Genomic DNA, 25,424 nt, shown 5'->3' with positions numbered 1-25,424 from the left:
ATAAAAGTTATAGTATGCTGTCAGTCTTACACATACCTTCAGATCAAGCATAGTAAACATATAATAACACAATAAAACACAACTGGCCCCAGTTTAGAGGCATTTTAAATATTTTTGATGCCAGTATCAAAGGTTAACTCTATCTTGATATAGTGAGCCCACACACGGTTAAAACTATACAAACCTATATATAAATAATGATCTTGATACTATTAGAACATAGATCTCTTTACTTTTAACTTTAACTTCTAAAACCTACGTGGCACTGACCTGTTTCTGGAGGTGGATGTTCTTCTCATTTGAAATGTGTGAATTCTGGTTTCTCCTCTTCATGTCGTCCAGCTGGTCTCGCAGGCTGTTGACTGTGTGACACAGAAGAACACGGAGCGACCGACCAACCTTTTAATTAAGTTAAAGCCTGCACCAAGGCTCTTATACAAGTTCTACCACATAACTATGAAATACTTCTATATCCACGCTTTATGATACAGATTTAATCAGTAAGGAGTTTGCGCATCACTGAACTGGTCAATAGTCAAATCAAAATGCAAAGAAATGATATTATGGCTCTTCTAAACAATTGTCCTCTGCCTGACAAGTCTCTCTGACCAGGTGATGGCAGTATTAACCACATTATCACAATCTGTTCACTTACATTAAAATCCTATTACCAAAAAGTTTCTGAAAAGAAGCTGTCAGGAAGGAATATATAATTATATATATAGTATATATAATATTTACATCTAAAAACACTACAGTCCCCTGGCACCAAAGGCTTCTACACAGTTACTGTGGGAAACATCAGATCTATATGCACTAGAAAAACCGAATCTCTTAATGTCTTGTCCTGTGAGTAGAAATATATAATCATCCAACAGGATAATGAACCATTGTGTCACATTAGTACATAACATCTGGTCTTAATCTAATCTGCCATAGCAATAATACTAATATGATTATTGGCCTGAAACTTGTGCAACAGAGTCAACGTAAGTCTCTTATTACCAGCTAATTAAGTGTAAGTGAATCATAAGCTCTTAAATACCACTGACTGATACATGAGTTATCTAATGGCTCCGTGTCACCTTCGTTCTCCAGGCAGCGCTTCCTGTCGGCCTCGCTCTCGGCCTTGCGGTGGCTCTCCAGGCTCTTGTGCTGCAGCAGGGCCTTCTCTCTCTCCAGCTGCCTCAGAGTCGACTCCAGGCTCTTGCGTCCCGTCACCTGAAATCAGCCGTTAAAACGCTCGGTTCAGAGCTGGTTTCACACTGCCGCCGCCGCTGAGGCTCCCATAACGGCTCCTGAGAATCCACGTTGTGGTTTAACACAAATCTCAGTCCCATCAGACACTGTAATGTGGCTATTACAATTCTGAAAGCCCTCCGTCTGAACCTCGCTGGATGTGACTCAGTGGTACTCAGCTGAAACACGGTCGAGTGTGGGTAATAAGAAATCGTTATTCTGCCTTAAATACAGCTTTTGGAAAAGGCTGTAAAAATGGATGAAGGAGATTTACATGATCCCGGAGGAGGGGACTGGGTTGTTGCACAGGCTAATGTTAAAGTGAGTCAAAGCCAGGAATGTGATTTCCAGCAGCAGCAGCAGCAGCAGCAGCAGCAGGTGCCTGCGGTGTAGGTGTTGAGACGATTAGCCTCACCTCGTCCTCCAGTTCTTTAGAGATCTTGTCCAGACGACCGGTGGCAGCTCTGTGAAGAGGAGACAGGACGTTTATGAGACTTCAGAGCCACTGTTGCTTGAGTGTGTTATTAGAAGTGTGTTATTAGATCCTAACAGCTTCTCCATCAGTACCTGTATTTGTGCTCTATGTCATCTTTGACCTGCTTCTCGTTGTTCAGCTGAACCTCCAGGTGGCGAAGTTTCTTCTGCAACGCTGCAGTCTGGAGAGAGGAAACACACCAACCAATCACACACACACACACACACACACACTGGTGACTTAGAGGACTCATCAGATGCTCAGGGTTTAACGCCAGTTTGCAACCTTTACTGCATGTCATCCATCTTCCCTGTGACTCACACGTGTGTTATGTAATGAAGCATTTTACATAACCGGCGCTCTGCTCTGGAGCATTTCTTATTGTGAATATGTGAATATGAAATCTGCATCTTACAGATTTCTGACCACCTGGTGGCAGAAGCTGAGATTTGATCACTTTATTTTATTGTGTGAACAGTAAGCGGTTGCCTTATTAGTCCACCACCTCTGGGTGGAGTCCACATCTCTTCAGCTCATAAATACTCCACCAACTAGTCACTATCTGTCAGCTGGAACAGTAAACAGGCAGGGAGGGGGGTGGGGGCTCACCTGGTAGAACCTGTACCACACAGGCTTTGCCCTAACTGCAGCAGCTTTGAGTTTTTTCCCTTTGTTGTTCACAATGTTTATTTATTATCGTGCTGGGCCTGTTTGCTGCGTGAACACATGTGTTTATGTTGCTCATGTCATGAGATGTTGGATGTTGTTGTGATGTGTGTGTGACTTATCCTAACAGATAAATGATTGATTTGATTTAAGTTTGAATCTGACCTGCTGCCCTTTGCTGCTTGACATCCTCTCTCTCACTCTCCCTGCCTTCCCTGTCTCTCTCCACTGCCCTATCATAATAAAACTGATTCATTGTTAAAGAGGGACCTATTATGCTCATTTCATGGGCTTTTGATATTGGACCCCAGTGGGACACTATTGAAAGTTTTCGATTAAAAAAACTCCATACTTATTGCATACTGTACAAGATGTCTGTGTACTCCTTCATCCTGTCTCTTTCCTGCTCAGCTCTTAAATGCTCAGATTAGGCCGCGCCCCCAACTTCTGCTGAAGTTGTGACGTTAAAAAATTTGACTTTAGAAAGACTCTCCAAGCTTGAGTGTTTGCAGCGGCTCAGCTCCTGAAACTGCCCCCGGGGATTACTTCAGCACGCGCCTACCTCATGATATGATGATAAGGTACTGCCACGTCCTCTAAAGCAAGTATCCAACATTTTAAAGGGGAACTATGCAATCCTGGTCGCTTTTTCTCTGTTTTGCTAACCCTCCTCTCGGCCATGTGCATTTGTTTTTAAAGAAGCTGGCGAAAGATCAATCCGTGGAGCAGTGGATAACGTTATATAACATAATAATGTTTAGACATGTATATCTGTGTAGTATTAACTGTTATAGACAAAAGATTGAGGGTTATAGTGCGCGTTTGTGGTGTGGTGCTGCTGGGACACTGGGACGGCAGCCAAGTACTACACAGATGTTGCAAGGTTGGTTTTCAGCCATGAGACGTCAGGTGGAAGGCAGAGAGCCTCCATTCTCATGTAGTTAACTATCACAATTACTCCTACTTCTACTACTACTTTTTAAGGTAAAAATGTAGCTTAGCCACGGGAAAAATCCTGCCTAGTTCCTCTTAAAACATATTCATAAATCCGAAAAACTGGAAAAGCATAATAGGTCCCCCTTAAAATAAAAATAGTGATTCTGTCGATCCTAAAAGAAGGAAATCAAATTCTTCATTTTGCTGTGATGGTGTATGAGCAGGGATTGTCAGGCTACAATAAAAAACCCTTTGATTGAGATGGGTGGGTCAAGGACTCGTATCAATGAGTTCCCCAGATTAACTTTCAGCTCAGCCACTTACCCTGAAAACTGCTAGAGTCTTTCTCTACGGCTAAGAACATAGAAATTCTACCAAAGTACTAATAAATCACAGGCTCAAGAGAAGAAATCCTCTTCTGACTCATATCCATTATAATCCTTCAGGCCTTTCAGTGTGGCCATGTAAAATGATGCCTGCTTTATTCCTTAAGAAGCTGAGAATGGGGGCGGGCTGTGGAGCCGCAGCTGATCGCAGCGCGCTGTACTGTTAGTGTGTATAAAAGTGACAACACCCACCTCTCCTTTTGAATTGTCATGGGCCACTGAGGAGTTATTGGCAGCATTTAGCAGCCTGGAGAATGAAAGCATCACAAAGTCATAAAACCACAGCTCAGAACAAATCGAAAAAGAAGCCTTTTTTGCGACCTTGATGAAAAGTGACGACTTACTGATTTTCTTTGAAATAAGTGAAGCCGACAAAAGGCAACTGATTTCCCACAAAGGCCTTCGGCGTGGGGAAAGTTTCTACGTCGCCTTTGTCATCTTCGATCTCATCAAAGTTACTGGTGTCGATGTCGCTGCTCAGCTCGGGGACCACGGGGGCGACCGCTGAGGACGGAGACAAGACGGAGACAGACAGTCAGGGAAAGGTCGAACAAATGATGAAACAAAGCTAAAAAGTGTTAAAAAAAATAATTGTATTTTGTATTCTGACATGTGGTGGTCTCCTGTCATGTAACTGATTAACATAACAGGTGACCTCCTGGGCTAATACTGACTGTCTCTGATGGTGTCAAAGGTCCACTGGTCGTTCTTGAAGAAAGGGTGTCGCTTGATCTCCTCCACACCGTTCCTGCCCAATCGCACCTCCCTCAAAACAAAGAGAGTGAATGAGTTGTAGAGCGGTGACTAAAGCCGCCCTTTGTCCTTTCAGCTGTATCATTGGCGTCACAAAAACATCACATATTGATAGTATACATATTCTACTCTGAGAGCGGCTAAATTAAAAATCAAGCGTCACTCACAACGCATCACAAACAAACCTGTAGTAAATATAAATGTGTTATATGCAGCTCAACAGCATCAGCATGTTATGTATGTAAGGTCTGCAGTGTGAAATACATGTTGGGAAAAGGCTTCTGCCGTCACCACCGTCCCCACATCCACAGCCACTCTTCATACCTGTCGGTCAGAAAGGCACAGATGATGTTCTTGGCATCTTTAGAGATCTCCACATCATCAGGGAAGTTGAGGGAGTTCTTATGGTCCATGATCTTACTGTAGGTTCCCACCAGGGAGTCGGCATAGAACGGTGTGTCACCTATCAGCGATTACAGAAAGTCAACTACAAAGAAGGTGCACAATTTCTTTCTTACTTTGCCGTGACTTTACTGTGGTGTTTACTGACCGACAAGCATCTCGAAGATGAAGACCCCTACAGACCACCAGTCACATTCCCTTCCATAGTAACCATCTCCTCCCTGGGACTTGAGCACCTCGGGAGAGATGTAGTCTGGAGTCCCCACTGCCGTGTCGCAGTGCACCATGCCCGTCTGCAAAACACATCCAGGAGTCACATATCAGCCTTTTAGTGATCAAACTGAATGAATCCAAGAATATGAGCTCATCATAAGCCAGCTCTCTCTCTCTCTGATTAACCTTCCACTCAGAAATCTCAAAGAAGGGGCTCAACTGGTGGGGAAAGTATTAAAAAAAAAAAAAAGAAGGGAAATTTGTTTTGGGTTTTGTTTTTTTTGTTTTTTTTAACACTGGTGAAAAGTGGCAACTCAAAGAATCTGGACTCTGTCATTACAGGTGGCAGGCCAAAGTGTGTGAGGATCATAAATGAAAAGGAAATGTGAATATTTGCTTTGCAAGTCGATTTACAGTGTGCGCCCCTACATCTTCTGCCTTCACTCCTAAAATTTTAGTTAGAGGGTCACTGCACTCCTAGACAAAAAACTTAGTCAGGAGTCCTGCTGACTTTCCTGTCTCTCTTCACTGGCCTGTCACAATAAAGACAAAAACCTACCTGCTTATACAGCAGATTAAAGGTACATTGTGTAGGAATTACTCCCATCTAGCGTTGTGGTTGTATATCTCAAGCAACTCAATCATATTTTTCATGCTGCATTCACGTGAAATTGGGCAGACGGACGACAGCTGCTGCAGATAACGGCATAAACAAGCCTCTATGTAAACAAGTGGTCCGTCAGCACGAGGCAAAACAATACACGTGACAATATGTTGTCATGGCGATGTGGTATTGTTTACCTGACCCACGTTTTACCAACTTTCTCTGGACTTCTGTGACTAAAATGACATCTGGTTTGTTAGCGACGGCCGTCTGCCCGACTGCAGGTGAATGCAGCATCAGTGTAACGCTCCATTCCTCCTCACTGCGTTGCGTGAACGTAAAAACATGGCGACACCACATGGCAGCAGCACCGAGCTTACCGTCTCCATGGAGATATGAATGATATGAACGGCTCATTCAGAGCTGAAAGGAACACTTCACTTTGTTAATGGTGGTAATTAACTGATTAATGAAAAACATACTTTGAACAAAATAATCGATTTTTGTGAATAGATAACAGGAGAAGTTACACAATGTCCCTTTAAAGACCTGCTCTTTATGAACGCTCCTGTCAATTTTTAAAGAAATTGGATACTGTATACCACTGTGCTTTGCGTTGTATTACTCGCTGCAACTTTCGTGTACATCACTGTTCCTTATATGCCGTCGCACATTGTCCATCTTTGTATGTCCGTAGACTCTCACTGGCTGACTTTTATTTATGAATCTATTCTTGGACTCTTGCCTACATATTTGTGTTTACACATGCGTAGAAACCTCAGCCGATACGGCCTGCGTTCTCAGGACATTATACAGATGCAGGTCCCGAGAGTCAGAACCGAATTGAGCAAAAAGGCTTTTAAATTTTCTGCCCCGTCGACCTGGAACGATGTGCAGAAGGTTTGAAATTGGCAAATCTTGTAACTCTGGGGGAATTCAAGTCAATTATAAAAGACAGGGAAATTAGCTCAATCGGATCTTGCGGTTGCATTGTCTAATCATGTAATCGCACTCTTGTTTTACCTGAAATGTGTGATTTTGTTTTATTTGTGTCTTGTGTGTTTGGTGTAACTATTCTGCTCTTGTGCTACCGTCAGGTCACTCTAGGAAAAGAGGTCTTGAATCTCAATGAATTTCTTACCTGGTTAAATAAAGGATATTGACTGAAATAACAAAACTGTTTTGTTCTGGAACTCAATGAACTCAATCTGGGCCCCAACCAAATGAAAACAGATAAATAAATAAATAAGAGTGAATAAGACATTTTAAAAAAGAAAGAAGATGTCACTGCTGCCTCTACCTCAGCTTTTCTGCTTTATACATATGGCCAGACTTGTTATTAATAAGTCCGACTGAGCCTCAATGTGATGTGTCACCCTTGTTACAGTCTGCCTCACCGCCTGAGCTTCATCATCTCTTGCAGACGTCAAGCAGCTCTGCGACATCAGTGCAAACACGCAGTCCACAGTTATGTTTGCTGAACTTCACTTGACCTGACCCTGTTGGTCACAGCTCAGCAGCACTGTGGAGCAATTCTGTTCAGCTCCAAACTAATGTAAAGATTTATGTCTGCTTTGTGCCTTCCTGTATTTCTTTAACCTGTTGGCCAACATAACCATATTTATACTATATCTACAACAATATAACATAAACCATTGTTTCTGTTTATGTCTATAAATCTTACTCCTAATTCCCTCCCCTGGTGTAGTTGGTTTGTAGGGTATTGATTTTCTTGTCATTTTTATGTTGATAGCACGTCAATAAATATAACACAAAGAAACCTGGCAGCTAACTGCTTTGATTTGAAAGAAAAAAAACAAAACTAAAAAGCTGGCAGTGTGGGTGAAGCAGCATGCCGCTGCGCTGACTCCTCTGTGTCAGGCTTTAACTCACAGAGTCCATCTTCATGCACGTGCCAAAGTCCGCCAGCTTGAGGTGTCCCAGTCTGTCCAGCAACATGTTGTCCGGCTTGACGTCGCGGTGGATGAAGCCCATGGAGTGAATGGCGTCCAGGGCCATCACCACTTCTGCCGTGTAGAACTTGGCCCACTTCTCTGGCACGTCGTAGGTGCTGGTCAGGTTGACCAGGTCGCCTCCGGGCATGTACTCCATCACCATGTAGAGGTAGTGGTCATCTTGGAAGGCACAGCACAACTGAACAAGAACAACAAGGACACCATGGGAAATCATTATCAGCACCACCCATATTGATGATGTAGTGACTGAGATGACAGGAGTATGAAACTGGTTATCCAGTCTTTAGTCCTGTCCCATATGGACTACTGCGCTACAATCTGGTCGAGTGCATCAAAGCAAAAGTTGGTTAAACTCCAGATTACTCAGAACAGAGCTGCACGACCAGCACTTAGGAGTGATTTCAATATAATGCATGCAAAGCAGTCGCGGCTGAAGGTGGACGAAAGACTAAAATGTAGTCCTATTATGCACTGAAGAATAAAGTCATCATGCCATGTAGACTTTCCCTTCATCTTATTGTTATTGAAAATAAATCAAGATTCAAAAAGAAACCCAAAATAGTTGTAATACACAGAGAAATTATGTTTTAGATCAATTTTATTACTTGCTCATGGTCAACTATTTTCTTATCTTCTATGTTGTATTGATTGATTTTTGTTAATATTGTATATTTTTGTGTTCTGAATTTTTGCTTGATTATTTTCTATTGTCTTTTAAATGGACCCCAGGAAAAATGGTCTTCACTATGGAGATGACTAATGGGGATCCATAGACAATAAACAATAAAGAATAAAGATCATTGGAGGATCAAAGATCATTTACAGATCATTTTTGGTACATGAAACATTGCTTTCAGTACCAACCCACAATCAAGATGTAACTACTGTAATAATGAAAACTAATTATGTATACATTTCTGGAGGGATCAAATCAAAATGTATTCTTTAATCAAAATCTGAAGGAAAAAAAAAACAGTCAGAAAACCACAGTAATTAAAATTCCTACCTGCACAACCCAGGGACTGTTGGAGAAGGCCATGATGTCCCTCTCCTCCCAGAAAAAGGCCGAGTCCGAGCGCTTGATCATCTCAAACTTGCTCAGTAGCTTCATGGCGTAAACCTTCTGAGAGGCTTTATGTCTGACCTGCATGGTGGTGGTGGTGGGACAGGTTTATTCAGAGACAGGAGACTAACGAGGGATTGCCAAGACAACCAGACATTGATGTTGCAGATCACAGGTAACACAAAACTGTAAGATATGAATCAGTGGCTGCTGTAAGATGTCGGGTGATTCCATCATAACAGATGTGTTTGAGCACAGACTTTGCTACCATTTCTAAATGATGAAGAATTACAGTATTGGTTTTAATATAGATGCATTGAAACACAGGCAGAGAAAAGTCAAAATGAAAACCATGAAAACCTACTCACCAGCTGGACTTCACCAAACGCCCCTCGACCGATGACTTTTACTCTGTCGAAGTCTTCAGACTTCATCTGTAGGTTGCGAAACTGTCCGATGACTTTCTCAACTGAATATTAAGAGAATAAAGAAAGTTAAACATCTATTAATCATGTTTCCCATAATAACAGAACAAAGAAGGGAGGTAACTCTCTTCTACTTACATCTGTTCAAGAAGGTTTCAATGTTTTTGTTCTTGCGTAGTGCAGGGTAGTCCAAGTCTAAGACCAGGGCGTTCATACAGTCCTGAAGAGAATGAGACATCCATCGTCAGTCAGGACCAGCAAAATATAACATACATCCTTATTACAGTCAACCAGCTCAGCATCACCTCAGCTTTCTGACAGCTGACATGACCATGATCACAGAATCACTATGCATTCATACTTAGACACACTGCAAAGCACTGTGTTCAGAAGGAGTAACAAATAGTCACATCACTATCAGGAGGAGGGCTGGGATCATATTCTTTTCTCCCAATTCGATTCTTTTAGGATTTTTTGGGTGCCGATTAGTTTCAAATTGCAATTCTTTGATATTGCCGATTTTTGCTATTTTTAGTTTGCTTTTTTTAACACCAGACTATGTGAAAAAGTTGAATGATGATGATGATGTCTACAGACCTACAGTTCATACAGTCCTGAAGAGAATGAGACATCCATCGTCAGTCAGAACCGGCAAAATATAATATAAAATATAATATGCATCCTATACATCCTTTCTACAGTCAACCATTCCATTTCCATAAAAAATGCACATCACATGTGAGTCAGTTTTTCAGATTTATTCAGCAGCAATATATTTCAACCATATTAAAGTAAACTGCTACATTTAGCTGAACATATACTCTGTTTTCAAAAGCCTGGTCTGTAGGGTGGTGAATCTTTGAGTGTCTCAATTCGATAGATGTGCATCACCTGTAACAACGATGCTGCTAAAAAACAAATCTGGTGTTTGGCTGCACTTTGTATGAAAACAGTTCAAAATGTGAAGATTCAACCTCCATCCTGGTTCAGAGCTCAGTGGATGTGGCTGCTCAGCTGGAGCAGCTTATAACAACAAGAAAAAAACAACTCTCAATCGACGCTAGAGGGTCGGGTTGCTTATCAGCACAAGCTTATTCACAGGCATTCTATATAAGTATTTTAATCTTATCAGTTGATGGTTATTAATTGTTTTATAAGCATCGTTATCTTAGCTTGCAGGATATAGGATTCTGTCATGTCCATATTCTCCATAGGATGCAGATTTAAACTACAGCCGCCATTTCCACCGCAGGAACTTCAGGGTAATTTTATGGGGCGGGGGCCGGTAGTGCGTGTCTCCATAGCAGGACCCGCCCCAAGGGGACTATGTCCAGTCCTGGAACCTTTACGGGGGCTGAACCAGTCCCTGCCTCGGGGTAGGTACTCTGAGCTGTCCTGAAAAACTCAAAAGGCGGGACTGGAGGTTTATTCAGTGCTGATTGGGCATAACTCAAAGCAGGGATGTGACCAAGGGGGGGAGCTGTGGGTTCTCCAAGTGAAGACCACTTCCGCGTTCAAAAGGCTGCAGTTCCCCGGCGGCCTCAGGGGGCTGGTACCGGAAGGGACCAACTCCAATTGAGCCCCATGTTAAAATAGCCGAGTTTACAGCTTAAAAAAACATATTTACAGCCTGGTACATTTTATTTTTTTGGTCTCTACCGATAGTTACCATAAAACAGACTCCCCCAATCCAATGGGTGACGTCACGGGTGCTACGTCCATTCTTTTTACAGTCTATGGATGTGACGGCAAGAGAAAGCCCCGATGTAAGCAGCATTTTCTAAACCCAGCGTTATTACTGTAGAAAGCATCCACACTGTCAGAAAAAACAACAACAAAAAAGAACTGCTGCACAATAATCACACGAAGATCAAACCTTTTTTAAATTCAAAAGCCCACATTACATCACTGCGAAGTTCCACAGTGGAAACTGGTCTTACACGGGTCTTAGTCTGCAGTGGAGACACAGCTGTCTGGAGGACTGAGTGGGAGGACGGTTCCTGTAAAGTTCCTGCCTCCTCAATATTACCAGGAACTTTGTCAGTGGAAACGGCTCTTCAGCGTTGCCGTGCAGAAGCATAAACCAGAGCAGGCTGATTCAGTCACAGAGCATTTCTGACCCAGTGACACATGAGTAGCTATTGTCTCTATCAAGTACACAACTGTGTCAGTAATTAGGCTGTTACAAAACAGACACAAGTTATTACAGATTCAGAAGTTCAAAAGGCTACATCCGACTGCAAGTCACTGTGTTGCAATTTAAACACACACACACACACACACACACACACACACACACACACACACACACACACACACACACACACACACACCACACACACACACACACACACACACACACACACACACCACACACACACACACACACACACACACACACACACACACACACACACACACACACACACACACACAGAAAAGTGTCTCTCCTTTCATCTGCATTCATTAGCACATGGGAAGAAAATGTGAAAACCTGAAGTTAACAGAAATCGTTATCTACTGATGCAGCCTGATGGTGGACACGATAACAGATTTTATATAGTGTTAACATCTGATGCTGCCCAGCTGCAGAGTGTGTCATCGCTGACTGACAACTACACTGCTGTGAAAACACAATGAAATGGGTCCAGACTACAATTTACAAAACACTGAGCAAAACCAACTGGCAAACACTTCAACTCTGCCCAATAAAGGCAGCGGAGAGCCGCGCCAGGCCCCAATACCACCGGCTGCATCTCTGACAACTTACTGTGTGTTTTGTGTATTTTCTCACGTTCCGCATCGCTGCACACGGCCCGTCATGAATTAAAAACAAACACGTTTCACTCAGCGCTGGACTTGACTGACGGATAACACAAACAGCCACATGCAAAGACACTGACAGCTGTGAGAGAGAGATGTTGTTGTATGATGTTGTTTTCTTTAATTGTTATGATACTTTTTAATTCCAAACGCTTGCTTTGGCAATATGTACAATGTATGTCATCCCAATAAAGCTATTTGAATTTGAATTGAGAGAAAGAGACGGAGAAAGAGAGAGAGAGACAGTATATTATATATATATATATTACATATTGTATATTGTTGTGTATATTTGGTTTCATGAGTTGTATTGTGTCATTGATTCCTAATGCTTTGGCAACATAGTTCTTTTAACTGTCATGCCAATAAAGCGAATTTGAATTGAATTGAATTGACAGAGAGAAAGAGACAGAGAGAGAGGGAGGGAGACAGAAGGAGAGAGACAGTGACAAAGTGACAGAAAAAAAGAGAAAAAGGGGAGAGAGACAGAGAGAAAGTGAGGGAGAGAGACAGGAGACGGAAAAAGAGAGAAAGAGAGAGAGAGACAGGAGACAGAAGGAGAGACAGGACACAGAGGGAGAGAGACAGAGGGAGAGGAGTCAGAAGGGGAGACAGAGAGAGAGAGACAGAAAGAGAGACAGAGAGACAGGACACAGACATAGAGAGACAGAGGGAGAGGAGACAAAAGGGGAGAGACAGAGGGAGAGAGACAGAGGGAGAGAGACAGAGGGAGACAGGAGACAGAGGGAGAGAGACAGGAGACAGAAGGGGAGAGACAGAGGGAGAGGAGAGAGACAGGAGACAGAAGGAGAGAGACAGAGGGAGAGGAGACAGAAGGAGAGAGAGACAGGAGACAGAGGGAGAGAGACAGAGGGAGAGAGACAGAAGGAGACAGACGGAGAGAGACAGGAGACAGAGGTAGACAGGAGACAGAAGGGGAGAGACAGAGGGAGAGGAGACAGAAGGAGAGAGAGACAGGAGACAGAGGGAGAGAGACAGAGGGAGACAGGAGACAGACGGAGAGAGACAGAGGGAGAGAGACAGAGGGAGAGGAGGCACGGTGACTAATCCTCCATCAGCAGCTGCCTCCTCCTGGATGCTGTGGATGAGATTCATCTGCTGACAAAAGATGAACAGTGTTTGTGTGAGTGTGAGGCAGCAGTGGGAGGAGAGACCTCGGCGCCGTGTGAAGACTCAGGTTCTGAGCAGCAGTTCCCGACACTGGTATTGTCAACATATACAAATAATAACTCATTATGGGTTAAGACCTGTTGATGCTATTACACAACACATGCACATTTAAAACAGAGGACTGAGGAGTTAGATATTTGAGATTTAACTGACTGAGACACATAAATGTATGTACAGTGTAATCTATACTGAAATGGGAAACGCATATTGATACAGACAATAACCTGTATCAATAAGATCCTGTATACTTTTGCTAACTTCTCCTCAACCTGTGGCTCTACACAGATTCACTGAGTGATATCAGATAAATGACGATGGAATATTATGTTCCCAAACTATTTTCGGTTTTGTCCTTGTCCTGACAAAAGGATGGTTCCCGTCAGTTCTCATGTAGCTTCAGCCTGCTCACTTCTTAGCTTGGCAGCTAACATGCTACTGGTAAAAGAGTTTATACAGTGATAGAGCTCAGTATATGGACGGTTAACAACAGTATGTGCTGCTGTAGTTGTATCATGATGGATGGCTTCAGCTGTGTTTGGCTACCAGCATTCACACACAGACACAAACACACACACACACAGACCGAGGCCTAGTGTGGACATACATGGACACTGGTGAGGACAAGGAAATGCTGCGTTGTGAAAATAAATAATTAAATGCGTGCCAAGATTTAGGGGGGAAAAAAAAGGGGGGGGGGGGGATATGCAAGTTTTCAGTTAATTTATCACTTGATTAATGGTAAAAGAAAAAAGTCTACAGCTGTTTGTTTAGTCTTTTACCACCTGACTCAAGGTTAAAGTGGAAGTGTTACATAAGGCTGAGCTGTTGTTGCAGGCCGTGTTCTACTCCACAAACAGTGAGTGTGTGGCAGCAGCCCAAACAGGAACAGGGGGGCTGGGGGCTGGGGGCTGGGGGCTGCGGGGGGGGGGGGCTGGTCTGGTCTGCAGCCCTGTGTTAGGTTAACTCAACACCAGCTGATTATTTTAGCTCGCAGTCATGTTTGACCTGGGACAATGTAGGGAAGCCATTAAAAGAGGCGGACGGACAGATGTACACCCCTAATTGTTACAGTGTGTGACAGCGAGGAAGTCGTCTATCAACATCTGCCAGCTGTGCATTCCTCAACCGTCAATGAGGAACTTTCTGAACACTGGACCGAGACCAAAGTTACAGCGAAGGACACGAGAGCCGCGCCGACTTCAACTGATCCAACTCTTCAAAGTTGGTTTCTTTCAAACTTTTTTCCCCTCTCAACTCGTCTTCCCTGGTTGTTACGGTGAAGGGCACGCTCCTCTTCATGTTTCACTTCCTTCCTCTTCCTCCTCCTTCTTCTCTGTCTTTCTTTACCCTTCTCTTCTTCTCTCCCTCCGTCTTATCTGCCTCTCCTCCTGCTCTCTCCATCACGTCGCTCTCCGCTCGGCTGCAGTCGGCCTGCAGCGAGCTGCGCACTCCGTTTCATCATCTCAACTTCACTTCCCCATTAAAGGACTGACCTCACACAAAACTACTATTTAAGGGAAAAAAACACACACACGTCGGAAGGGGGGGGGTGGAGAGGAGTTGCCGGGGAGCGCGTGCACACACACACACACACACGCCAGCGCACATGCACGAGGATCTCCCTCCGCGCACGGCAATACAGGAAATGATCCACCCCACCCCAGGGCTGGCAGATAATTTCAGTGTGTCATGAAGCCAGTCCCTGTGTGCAAGTCATTTCCTCTGAGGCAGCATTCTCTGCTACTGCCAGCGCTCAGCGTTCGCCTGCACAGAGAAAAAAAATAAAACTGCACATGCATGAGAGCTACAGGTGTCGTAGCGCCTGTGATGCATCCATTTGATTACGTGCATGTTGTGTGCGTTTAAACAAACATGATCTACTGGCCACAAACTCTTCACAGAAACAGAAAGTGCACGGGCGAAAGCCGAGGAGCTGAAATCAATGCGTGCTTATTTCTCGGCACTAACCGATTCATCTGCCTGCACTCTGCACCGTCTGTGATGACTGGGTCAGCCACAGATGATATATGTATGTATACAACATTATTACCATGGTTACATGTTTGGTTACCATGCTCTTTACTCATACTCCATCACAGAGTGTGAGGAAACCTGTTTTAGGCCTACAGTACATCTGTGGCTGTATTACAATATCTTTGGATGTTCCCATTCATGTGTTATATTATATTACATAACACATAAATAATAATATAGTTAAACATAATATAGTATATGTTTAACTATATTATGTAAAAGGCATCTATTTACATTTAGTAACAGCTAGCCAGTCCAGGCCTAACTGTGCACTCACACCACAAGCTTCATGATCGCCTGCGGTCGCTCTGTGTGCTGGCAGCGCCTGCAGAAGGCAGCCGAAGGGGCGGGGCTTCCAAGCTGTTTTCTTGATGACTAGATAAATAAACAGGGACACATCACACAAAAACAAAAACAAAACAGGGACACATATAGCTAGGAACCTGAGTCCGCAACAATTTGTTTTTCCTCCATCTTTGTCTTCTCTCCCTTCGATTTCTCCCCGGTCTACAAGTCTCTCAGACTTCTTGGCTGTCTTTACACTACAGGCCTTGATGCCCAATTACGATTTGTTGCCTATATCCATTTTTTTTGACTGTCTATTTGCATGTTCTGTCAGAAGTGACCCATATCGGAAAATTGAAATGAAACACTGTAATAATTCCTGTGACAGTGACCACAGCTGGCCATGGTAGTCCAGGTCAGACCTATGTGAAATACAGAAGTTCAGCGAAAACGTGTGGGCACGGGAAATAAGATTATCATTGACATATGACACGCAGACGTATTGGCAGATATCCGATTTGTATCTGATTTATTTCCACATATAACAGGGGCCTGAATCTGATCTGACAATATCTGATTCCATGCGTATTTTTTCCCGTTTACACGTTCAAGTAACAGATCCGATCTGAGCCACTTGAGAGGAAAAAATCTGAATTGGGCCACTTGAACCATAAAGTATAAAGACAGCCTTTGACGTTCAGGTCACCGGCATCACGCTGGCTGCCTATGAAGCTTCTGGTGAGTGCACAGTAAGGAGGAGATTTAACAGTCAGCAGCCACCGCCACAGCTCAGATATCATTTCCAGGTCAGTCTATGCTTATATGAGAAATAAAAACCTGCGATTAATTATTCATCATCTATTTATTGTCAGGAATATGTAAACTTCAGCATCCCATGGAAAACTACATAAAGACAAAGCCCATAGAGCTCAGGTGTCACTAAATAGTTCAGAGGTGTTCAGTGTTTTGAGGAAAAGGTCACGGAGCATCACAAAGGACAATTAGCTAACAACATGTTCTTCCACTCTGAGGATGTAGGTGCACGTGCAACCATCACAACAACAACAACAACACACTGGCCAGGTACAGGAAGTATAAAAATCCACAACTGAGGGAATTCAGATTCACAGATTCCCAACTTCGGACATGAGGTCGACAACAAAAAGCAGGACGCTGACAGTTGCCACGAGAAATACAAAGCAAACAGTGAGTTGCAACAGTTGGATTTGGTGCAGGCCTGTAGCCAACATTCCCTATCTGCAAACTGGACGTCACTGTGACATATTATCTCCTTCTCTTGTCATTTCGACATCTCTCCATTACAGAAGATGAACTGAGTGTGGTGGAAGCTCCAGTAAATAAATAAACGTGTTCTGGTGCAGAGAGGAGGAATTCTGATGGTTGTTGTATGCAGCGCTTTAAACTATCTGACCTGTACGTATCGAGAAAACAAGGGGCTGTTCTGCTTTGCTTTATTTTAATATTTTTATGAATGCACTTTATTTGGACACATTTGTGGATATCAGACGTCGGGTTTTGATGGTTTGTTCTGGTCAGATACGATCAGCTGTTCTGTTACACAAGAGAAATGACTGAGCCGCTCTTCCAGTTTGCTTCCATTAGTGTTTCTACAACAGGGCTCTGGAGGACATTTCTCAGCTACTCAGTCCAAGCAGCTATTTATAAATATTAAATAACTGACAAGTGTCTGGGGAAGTGTAAAGCCGATCGACCATTTAGACTTTAATGCATCTGACATTCCAGGACCCGCTCCAGACAACCGCTGATCCTCCCTCCCTGCTCCACAGTCATGTCGGCTTCACTTACAACAAAGGGAAGCGTTTTTTTTTGTTTTTTTAATAACAATCAATCTAAATAATTACAAACCAAGATGTCAGTTTCTATAGCACAGTTTGATATACAGGACACATTCCTGCGCAGCCACAAGCTTACAGTAATGTCTTCCTGAGCCGATAGCTGTTATCTGTCCAGTTAGGCTTATCAGCAGTTGTTATGTATCTATTAGATAGCACTCCTGCATTTTATCTCCTCTATACTGTAATCCAGCCAATGGGGTTATGGCTGGTTGCTTAGCAACTCCAGCAAAATACACGGAGTTGAAACCAGTTGAAGCTGCAGAGAAGCAGGAGTTTCATAAGTGCTGCGTTTCAGCACATTCTATTCTTCTACTTTATTTACCAAACGTGCTGTTGACATTACCGAGCAGCCGCTCTGCCTTTGTTTTGCGCCCACTCTTTATCAACATATGAAAAAAAGCCATGTGGATGCACCAGTCAGGAATGTAATGTTAAAATGAGTCCAAACTATTCAAAGCCTCTCACATTACAAACCAACCCCCTCCTCCTTTTTACAGTGTGTCAGAAAAAAAGAATCTCTTCCTATGGCCGTACCCATCTCATCTCCAGGCATGTGGAACAGAAAACAAGCAGCACTGCTCTGGGCTTTAAAAGGATTGAGCAGAAAGTTAATGTTTTGATTGAATTCCAGCCATTTTAAAAATAGTTGTGGGGATAAACGGTGGGCCGGGCAGAGCGAGAAGGGGGGGGGGGACCGTGCCAGGCAGGACCCGTAAACTCTCCAAGAAAGACACAACAGCAGAGGAATCCTGCAGAGGCTCACAAATAGCACAGCTAATGTCTCCGCGGGGAATAACGAGAGCATGTCTTACTCTTGAATTTGACAGATTTCTGTCCCATGCTCCTGTGCCCTGCCGGTTTTCTTGGCACCCGCTCTTTATTATAAAGAAGGGTGAGGAATGTGCCAGGAAAAATACAAAACAAAAAGGGAGGACTGCATGCATACAGTCCTGCTGTACGTTAACCTTCAAACTCAGCTTTCTAAATGTTCAGAACGTTCCACTTGGAAAAAATAAGGCAGGAGAGATGGAAAAAGAATCATGGTCGTGGTCGACAGCAGCACCTTTTACACAGATTCGAGTATAGTGCATTTAGAGATCTAAAGTCGCTCTAATTTAAAACTTGAGTGCAGAAGGAAAGTTTTAACTAAGTACTAAACACTAAATCTGTTCAATAAGGCAAAGTGTAAGGAGATCAGGTGAAGAGTCGGGGTGTTAGCAGAGGAGGTGCTCTTGGAGGAGAAGAGTCTTTAAGAGATTGTTGCAGATAAAGAGGGACGACCCTGCTCTGATAGCATTTAATGGCTGATTTCGGCATCAGGGAGCCACAGACGAGAACAGGCTGGACTGTGATTGCATTGGCAGTGCCAGGGATGAGAATGCCTGATGGCCTGACGCCAGATGGCGATGCCAGACGACATTCCTCCGAGGAACGCAGCAGCCCAGAAGGAGCATAAGCCTGTATGATTGAGTTCAAGTAGATGAGTGCAGCAGACCCAGGAGTCGCTCTGTAGTCCAGCAGCCAGCAGGAGGCTTTCACTGTGTCATAAGTAGAGAGGGAAGAAAATATATATAAATATCACAATATTTTGTTTCGCTATGCTGTATCCATATTCAAAAGCACTGTATTGATTTTTTATTAACAATTTTACATGCAAACATTTCTGTGTTGCATTTAAAACTCTGATGGTTGGCAGCAGTCATTCAGCCACTGAGTCCCTCATACCAACGGGACAATGAGATTTCACAAGAGTACGAGTCTGTGGCTCATTGCGTACTGAAGTGTTAGCTTACTTAGCACAGGCAAAAAGGGGAAGAAAATCGTAATATATCATAGTTGTGACCTGTACATTCACCACGCTATGAGATAATAACGGAACGTTACGAGACAGAGTTGCTTTCGAGGTAAATTCATGCAAAACCACTGATGTGCGTTCCCGTCGGTGACAGTTTTTCATCAAGCAGTCTCTGTATTTACCTCTAAAACAACTCTGTCTCGTAACGTTCTGTTATTATCTCATAGCGTGGTCAATGTGCAGGTCACAAAATGTCCACCAGAGCATTTTGGAGTTGTTGGATTGCGTATTTGATGAGTTTGATGAGGGAAGCCAAGAAATCTCATTAGCCTCCGTAGTGTAGCTCTGAGCAGCTTGCGGCTCTGCTCCACCGTTCTAAAAATAGCTTGCACCGACAATTAAAGGTAACAAACCTACTCCTAAAACTATAGGGATTATGGCAATGGGCCAATTTGCCAAAATGTTGAACTATCCCTTTAAGATAACCCCTCACTATACCATCTAACACTGAATCAAAGTCATCCAGAATAGAATAAAAACACAACACACAACAGTACATCAGCGTGTGGGTTAGGGCTGAACTGTCACCACCTCCACTGCCAGATTAAAGATGGAACAACAATGGCCCCAAGTTCGTATTATTTACACAGAACAACACAACAGTCCTGCTATGAAGAGCCTGTGCACTCTTTCTAACTGTCACTCTACCACACAATTTAATAACAGATCATTTCCATATTTCACCAAATAAACAAAGAACACAACACAACATGAAGGATGCACCGATCCGGCTTTTTCGCTCTAATGCTGATAGCAATTATACCTGGGTTTAGTGTATTGGCCAATACCTGATACTGATCTGATACCACTGTTGTTTTAATAATCTGTTTACCTTGCCATGTGGAAGACAAGTGAAGGCATCAGGCTGGACTTTAACATTACTTTGTTAACTTTGTCAAACATTGACTACGTTTACATGCAGTCAATATTCAGGTTAAGGTCAATATTCTGGTTCCTGAAACATTCATTTACATGTTTGAGCAAACATGGTTATTCTTGTATACATGGTAATTGTAATCAATTGGGATATCCAGATCAAAACAGCTTGCTTGGCGCCAGGCACGCCTTTACCGCTTCTTCTTCCTGGGTATCCAAAAACAGCAACAGCAGCATGGCGGATAGTGACTAATTGAAGTGATTTGTTTCCTCCTCGCTCCATCAGTGTGGTGTTATCTTGCGTTTCGCCATGTTTACAACAAGTAGTTCCTGTACTCAAAAAAACCCAATATTCCTTGGGAATAGAACATGCGCAGAACACAAATTAATGTTCCTTTCGATAGGGACATCCCAATAGGCGTATACATGACCAAATGTTCAGGTTAGAAAAGGAGTAACCCAGAATATGAGCATATTCTGATGTTTCAAAAGGGTTATTGGTGTTTACATGGCCATGTGCAACAGGGTTATTGCTAATATTCCGGTTATGAGGGTTATTGACTGCATGTAAACATAGTCAGTGAAGGCATCAGGCTGGACTTTACTTTCTTAACTTTGTAAAACATTGTTGCTCTGTGTGATGTCTACCAACATACTTCCATGTGATGATCTATTCAGCCCTATTAGCTGATACCTAATCTAACTATTTAGGCTGATATACAATCTTAATATGGGATTAATGCATCCATACTCAACGCCATATATCAGGTGTAAAAGATTAGATGCCAGTTCCACTCCAAAATATGATTAAATGTAGCATTTCACAAGTTCTCAGGACCCAACAGACAAGATACTCGGTTGAATTTCACAGATGAGTAAGAGAAACAGAAAATTCCACATTTCTGAAGTTGGTACGAGTTTATTGTTGCTTAAAAAACACATAGTAATTAATTAGTCAATTACTTGTGTGTTTGTTAAGCAAAAATGAACTCGTACCAACTTCAGAAATGTGGAATTTTCAGCCATTACCACAAGCTGTAAAACCTGCAAAACTCCTTGCAACCTTATTTTTGCAACGTAATTCTTGATCCAAGGCAATAACGAGTGCAGTGGATTAGTTGTAGTGGGTCCACTTGATGGATGGATGATGTCATCAGGCTTAGTTTCAATGGGGGGGTTTCAGTTTCAATCCTCTGGTATGAACATGGTTAAATCTGTATATAAATATTTTTAGTACTGGCACAAACTATTTGAATTATAACTGCCAGTTTGAGCTCGAAAACACGGCTCATCTAAACCCTGCCACACACACACACACACAAATGCTCTTGTTTGGGTTTGTTGAAGGAAATGAAAGCTGCACAAACTCACACACGATCCATCCATAAGTGTTTGGTAAATGTGTTGTATTGCTCCGTTGTTGCTGCTGGTTGCACACAATGCGGCGTGTGTGTTGCTAAGATCAAGTGAATATTAAAGCGTTTGCTGGTGAAAATGAATACAAATTGTGTGTCCACTGGGACCCAAGCCTTGCGCATATGTGTGTGTGAGCGTGAGAGAAAGAGTGTGTGTGTGTGTGTGTGTGTACAATGTAGGAGGTTGTGTTTCAGCAGCAGGTTGTGATGGAATGATAACACTGAGGCCAGATGGATGGGTTATGCGTTATGCGTGGGAGACTCCTGTTCTCTGTGCTCTGCAAACTCACACCCTCATTTAAAACTAAAAATACACCGACACACACACACACACACACACAGGTATGGAACTGTGTGTGCACTCACACACACAGCGGGGTGAAGGCGTCGTACAAGAAGACAACAACAGGAATTGTGCATTTAACCACCGACAACCACAGCATGCTCTGCATCGGTCGGCTCACGTCTCCAGCGCTTTGATCGGTGTGGGAAGTGAAAGTTCTTCAAAAGTCAAAGTGTCCAGAAGTTTATGCAACTTTACCTAAAAAGCGACTGCACTGTTCTTGGATATATTGTTGTTGTGTGTGTGCATGGCCACATATTCTCAAGCTCAGTCTTTATGTCTAGACAAGAAGATCCAGCAGATTAAGACAGATCTGGGGGTGAACAACACAACCATGCACCACTGTAAACACACCAGAGCATCCTACTCCAGCTCTGCTTATAGGATCTATGTCACATAATGAGAATGTATGTGAGAGTCACAGCAGTTTATTTTAGATTTCTATCGTACTGCACATCAAGATCAGATAGCCAACTCAAATACAGCGTCCTTGTGTTGGCAATAAAAAGCACACTTAAAGCAAAATCTTTGTTTTTCTGGACGGATCTGTTCATTTCTAGTGGGATGGGTTCAGCCTCGTTTTTAACATTCCCTCTCACATCCTCGAAAGTGAATCTCTGGCCTGCTCATGTCTTGCTCTATTTGCCCAGGGTATTATGTAATGTGTGATCAAAGTGCTGTCAGGTTTGTGTATACTGTCTAAGGGGGACTTTGATTTTTGCTCAGTTTGTCCCGGACTGTTTTCCAGCAGGCCGGGGGGGGGGGGTTGGGGGCCTGAGCATTTAAAGCAAAAATAGAAATCCAGATTTTTATGTCACTTGAAGTTTTGTTTCCACTATGACGACAAAAAAGAATTGGCTGCAAACCTGCGTGAGCTCCATGTGCTGCTTCTCTGCATCTCCAGCTTCATTCTGAAGTCAACAATCAGCTTGGTGAGAGTGATAGCAATACTTAAAGGGATAGTACAACAAATAATCTCACATAAAACCAAAACATGTCAGTTTTGACTGGATTAAACAAATGAGATGTAACATGAGGTGGTTAGATCAGAGACTCACTTTTAACAGTTTTTATGTTAAGCTAAGACACCAAGGTGCTGACTGAAGCTCTATACTGACTATATGGAAATGAGAGGATATCAATTTTATCATCTCTCTTTAAGACAGAAAATAGATCCCTGCTATTGCTTCAATATAAAGTATAGTTAAATGTTTAGAAAAGCCTCTGGTGAACCATTCATCTTGGCTTTAATTAACTCTGATCAACAAGACTAGACGACAAATGACAAAGGCAAGTTGACACTACCGATGGCCTGCACACCTGGAGGATGCCAGGTCTTCTTCATTCGGGGGCAAAAACCACAAAACCACAGCAAGGCCCGTCCGTCTCACGAGAGGAGGTGTGGAGCAGAGAGACTGGCTTGTTTTGCAGAAAAAAAAAAAAAATTGGCCGGGGCCACCGTCCCCAGTGCCTTATAAGGCAGTGTTTCTATCCAGCTAGCACACTGAAGCTGGGACTGCTGCTGCTTGCCTGCCTGGGAGCAACTCCACTGCACTCGAGAGACGGAGCGGACACTCAGGTTGACTGGAAGAGCAGAGACTGAGAACAAGACTCTGAGGGGTTGTCCCTCATATCCCTGAGGAGATACACAAAAGAAGGGAGAAGTTCCAGCGTGGGTGTGGGGGTTGTAGCAAGGAAATAAGATAAGAGGAAGGGAAAGGAACAGAGAAGATGGAGCGAAAGAGAGAGAGAGAGAGATAAATATTAGGTGGGAGGTGTGTGGACAAAGCAGGCAGAGAGAAACAAACAGAAAATGTGAATGGGGCAGGATAAGACAACAAACAGAGCGCAGAGGCCTGGAATTAGATGAAAAAGTAACACTAATCAAAACAAAACAAGTGTGTTGCATTAGTTAATGTCTCTATTGCCTAACAACGAGAGCATCATACTGAATGAATGCAAACAAGACAGCCAGAGACCCCCCCTCTGAGATGATCTGGAAGACATCAGACCACCTCTTTAACCATCCATATCTCATATGCTTCACACTGAAGTGCCGTGCATGAAGTTATCTGGTTGTTTCCAGGCCACGGCCGAATCAAAAGGCTTTGGACTGGAGCTACAGTTAAAATACCTGCAGTGTGTTTAACAAGGCTGAGGGGAGGGGCCGAGCTGCAGGCCCACAGAGCAGCCAGAGCCAGAGAAAAAGAGATAAGGCTCAAAAGTGAAAGGGGAAAGTGCAGCCATTCGCAGGGACTTTGAGTCCCTCATATAGCTGCCAACTATTTACTCAGTGAGGTCATTTCCTTTAGGACGGCAGAAAAAGGCGACTTAAACGATTTTGCGATCCCACGTCCATTTTTTTCTTTTTTTCTTACATTATCTCCAAAAATTGCCCCCTTTTCTTTTTGCTTTGCCCTCCACAATCGCTCCCTGTGCTCGGAGCCGCCGAGTCCAGCGCTTCAGTCAGCAGGCGGCGTCCTGCCAAATAATGATCACCTCGGTTTGCACACGGGGAAGGCTGCTGAGACTTCAGGTTACGTTTTAATTGAACGCTGATAGAGGCAATGCAGAGATTTTGCAGCTTCCACAACCACGGCGTATGGCGGCGTTTAGGAGCTTTCTGCGAGCCAATCTGGGGTGTTTAGTGTGAATCAGGGACTCAATCCTGATGACAAATCGTTTAGTGAAACCTCTGCTTCCTTCATTTCAATATAAGAACGCCATACTGCATATCTCAGCTTACGAACGGTCAGCTTTCCTGAGTGGAAGGTCACTGAGTTTACTTGATAGATGCTGCAGATTCCTTCCTGTCAGCCCGTCTTATCCTCAGGGGGAGTCGGCCCGCTGCTTCTGCAACTAATCACTCTTGTTGTTATTTGTTGTTTAGGCGAAAACACAAAAGAAAACAAAGCATCTTTTCCTACATCATATTTTTTTTTTCCTCCACTGTTGCTATGCCACAATGGCAAGGGATCTGTGATTCATTGTTTACCGAATATGAGCCTGTGAGCAATTATTAAGGCACTTAAAGTATGCATGTTTTGTTTTTTTAATTCCACCTGCAAAAAAGGACATTTCTGAGCCTTGAGTGTGTTTGTGTGTACGTGAGCATGTTTGAATCCCACCCTGAGCAGCAAAACTTCTTGATCCCAGCGACAGCACCGAGGCTGCTAAAAATGGAAAACTGCAGCCTGTTCTCTCCTACGCATGCTTCCCACTCAACTTTTGTCTCAAACACTCAACACCTCTATCTCTCCGGCTCGTGTGCAGGAAGTAAACACCACTGGTGTTCGAGCAAAGTATTCCGCTAAAATGTTTTTAAGGTACGAGGGAATCAGGCCGGGAGAGACCCTCGAGTAGCACGGAGGGGGGGATGGACAGAGGGCCCCCGAGCTAGATGGGGCCCATTAAAAGGGGTGAGGTGATGGTTTTTAAGATAGACCCGACAGTGTGTTTGCCCTCTGTCAGATCCAGTTAGGGGGCCCAGAAATTCAAACACCGTCTCTGGAACAGATGTAACTTTCCAGCCAAAGTAGGAACTGTCACACAGCGCTGGCTCTGGGTATCAGAAAGGGGGAGAGGGT

The 25,424-nt window shown here is 43.4% G+C and overlaps 1 protein-coding gene across 3 annotated transcripts in view; it reads right to left on the bottom strand.

Annotated features, from left to right (window-relative positions):
* Positions 1–25,424, bottom strand: part of rock2a (rho-associated, coiled-coil containing protein kinase 2a) — a 44,034-nt gene that overhangs the window by 15,969 nt on the left and 2,641 nt on the right. For all 3 annotated transcript variants that reach the window (XR_015034752.1, XM_085767810.1, XM_085767809.1), the window contains exons 2-14: positions 9,277–9,358; positions 9,082–9,182; positions 8,657–8,794; positions 7,568–7,828; positions 5,006–5,150; positions 4,780–4,918; positions 4,377–4,468; positions 4,047–4,206; positions 3,895–3,949; positions 1,807–1,895; positions 1,655–1,703; positions 1,086–1,221; positions 271–362 (exon numbers count right to left, since the gene is read on the bottom strand). Coding sequence is in view for 2 of the 3 variants with exons in the window: in XM_085767810.1 (XP_085623936.1) it covers positions 271–362; positions 1,086–1,221; positions 1,655–1,703; positions 1,807–1,895; positions 3,895–3,949; positions 4,047–4,206; positions 4,377–4,468; positions 4,780–4,918; positions 5,006–5,150; positions 7,568–7,828; positions 8,657–8,794; positions 9,082–9,182; positions 9,277–9,358 (1,539 nt within the window). In the remaining variant the exon portion in view is untranslated. The remainder of the gene's footprint in view (positions 1–270; positions 363–1,085; positions 1,222–1,654; positions 1,704–1,806; positions 1,896–3,894; positions 3,950–4,046; positions 4,207–4,376; positions 4,469–4,779; positions 4,919–5,005; positions 5,151–7,567; positions 7,829–8,656; positions 8,795–9,081; positions 9,183–9,276; positions 9,359–25,424) is intronic.

Source organism: Trachurus japonicus, chromosome 22 (genome assembly GCF_045865225.1).
Source record: "Trachurus japonicus isolate A0001 chromosome 22, Traja_1.0".
In the NCBI taxonomy this organism is placed as follows: Eukaryota; Metazoa; Chordata; class Actinopteri; order Carangiformes; family Carangidae; genus Trachurus; species Trachurus japonicus.
Note: the sequence above shows the minus strand (reverse complement) of the source record. Positions and strands in the feature narration are given on the sequence as shown.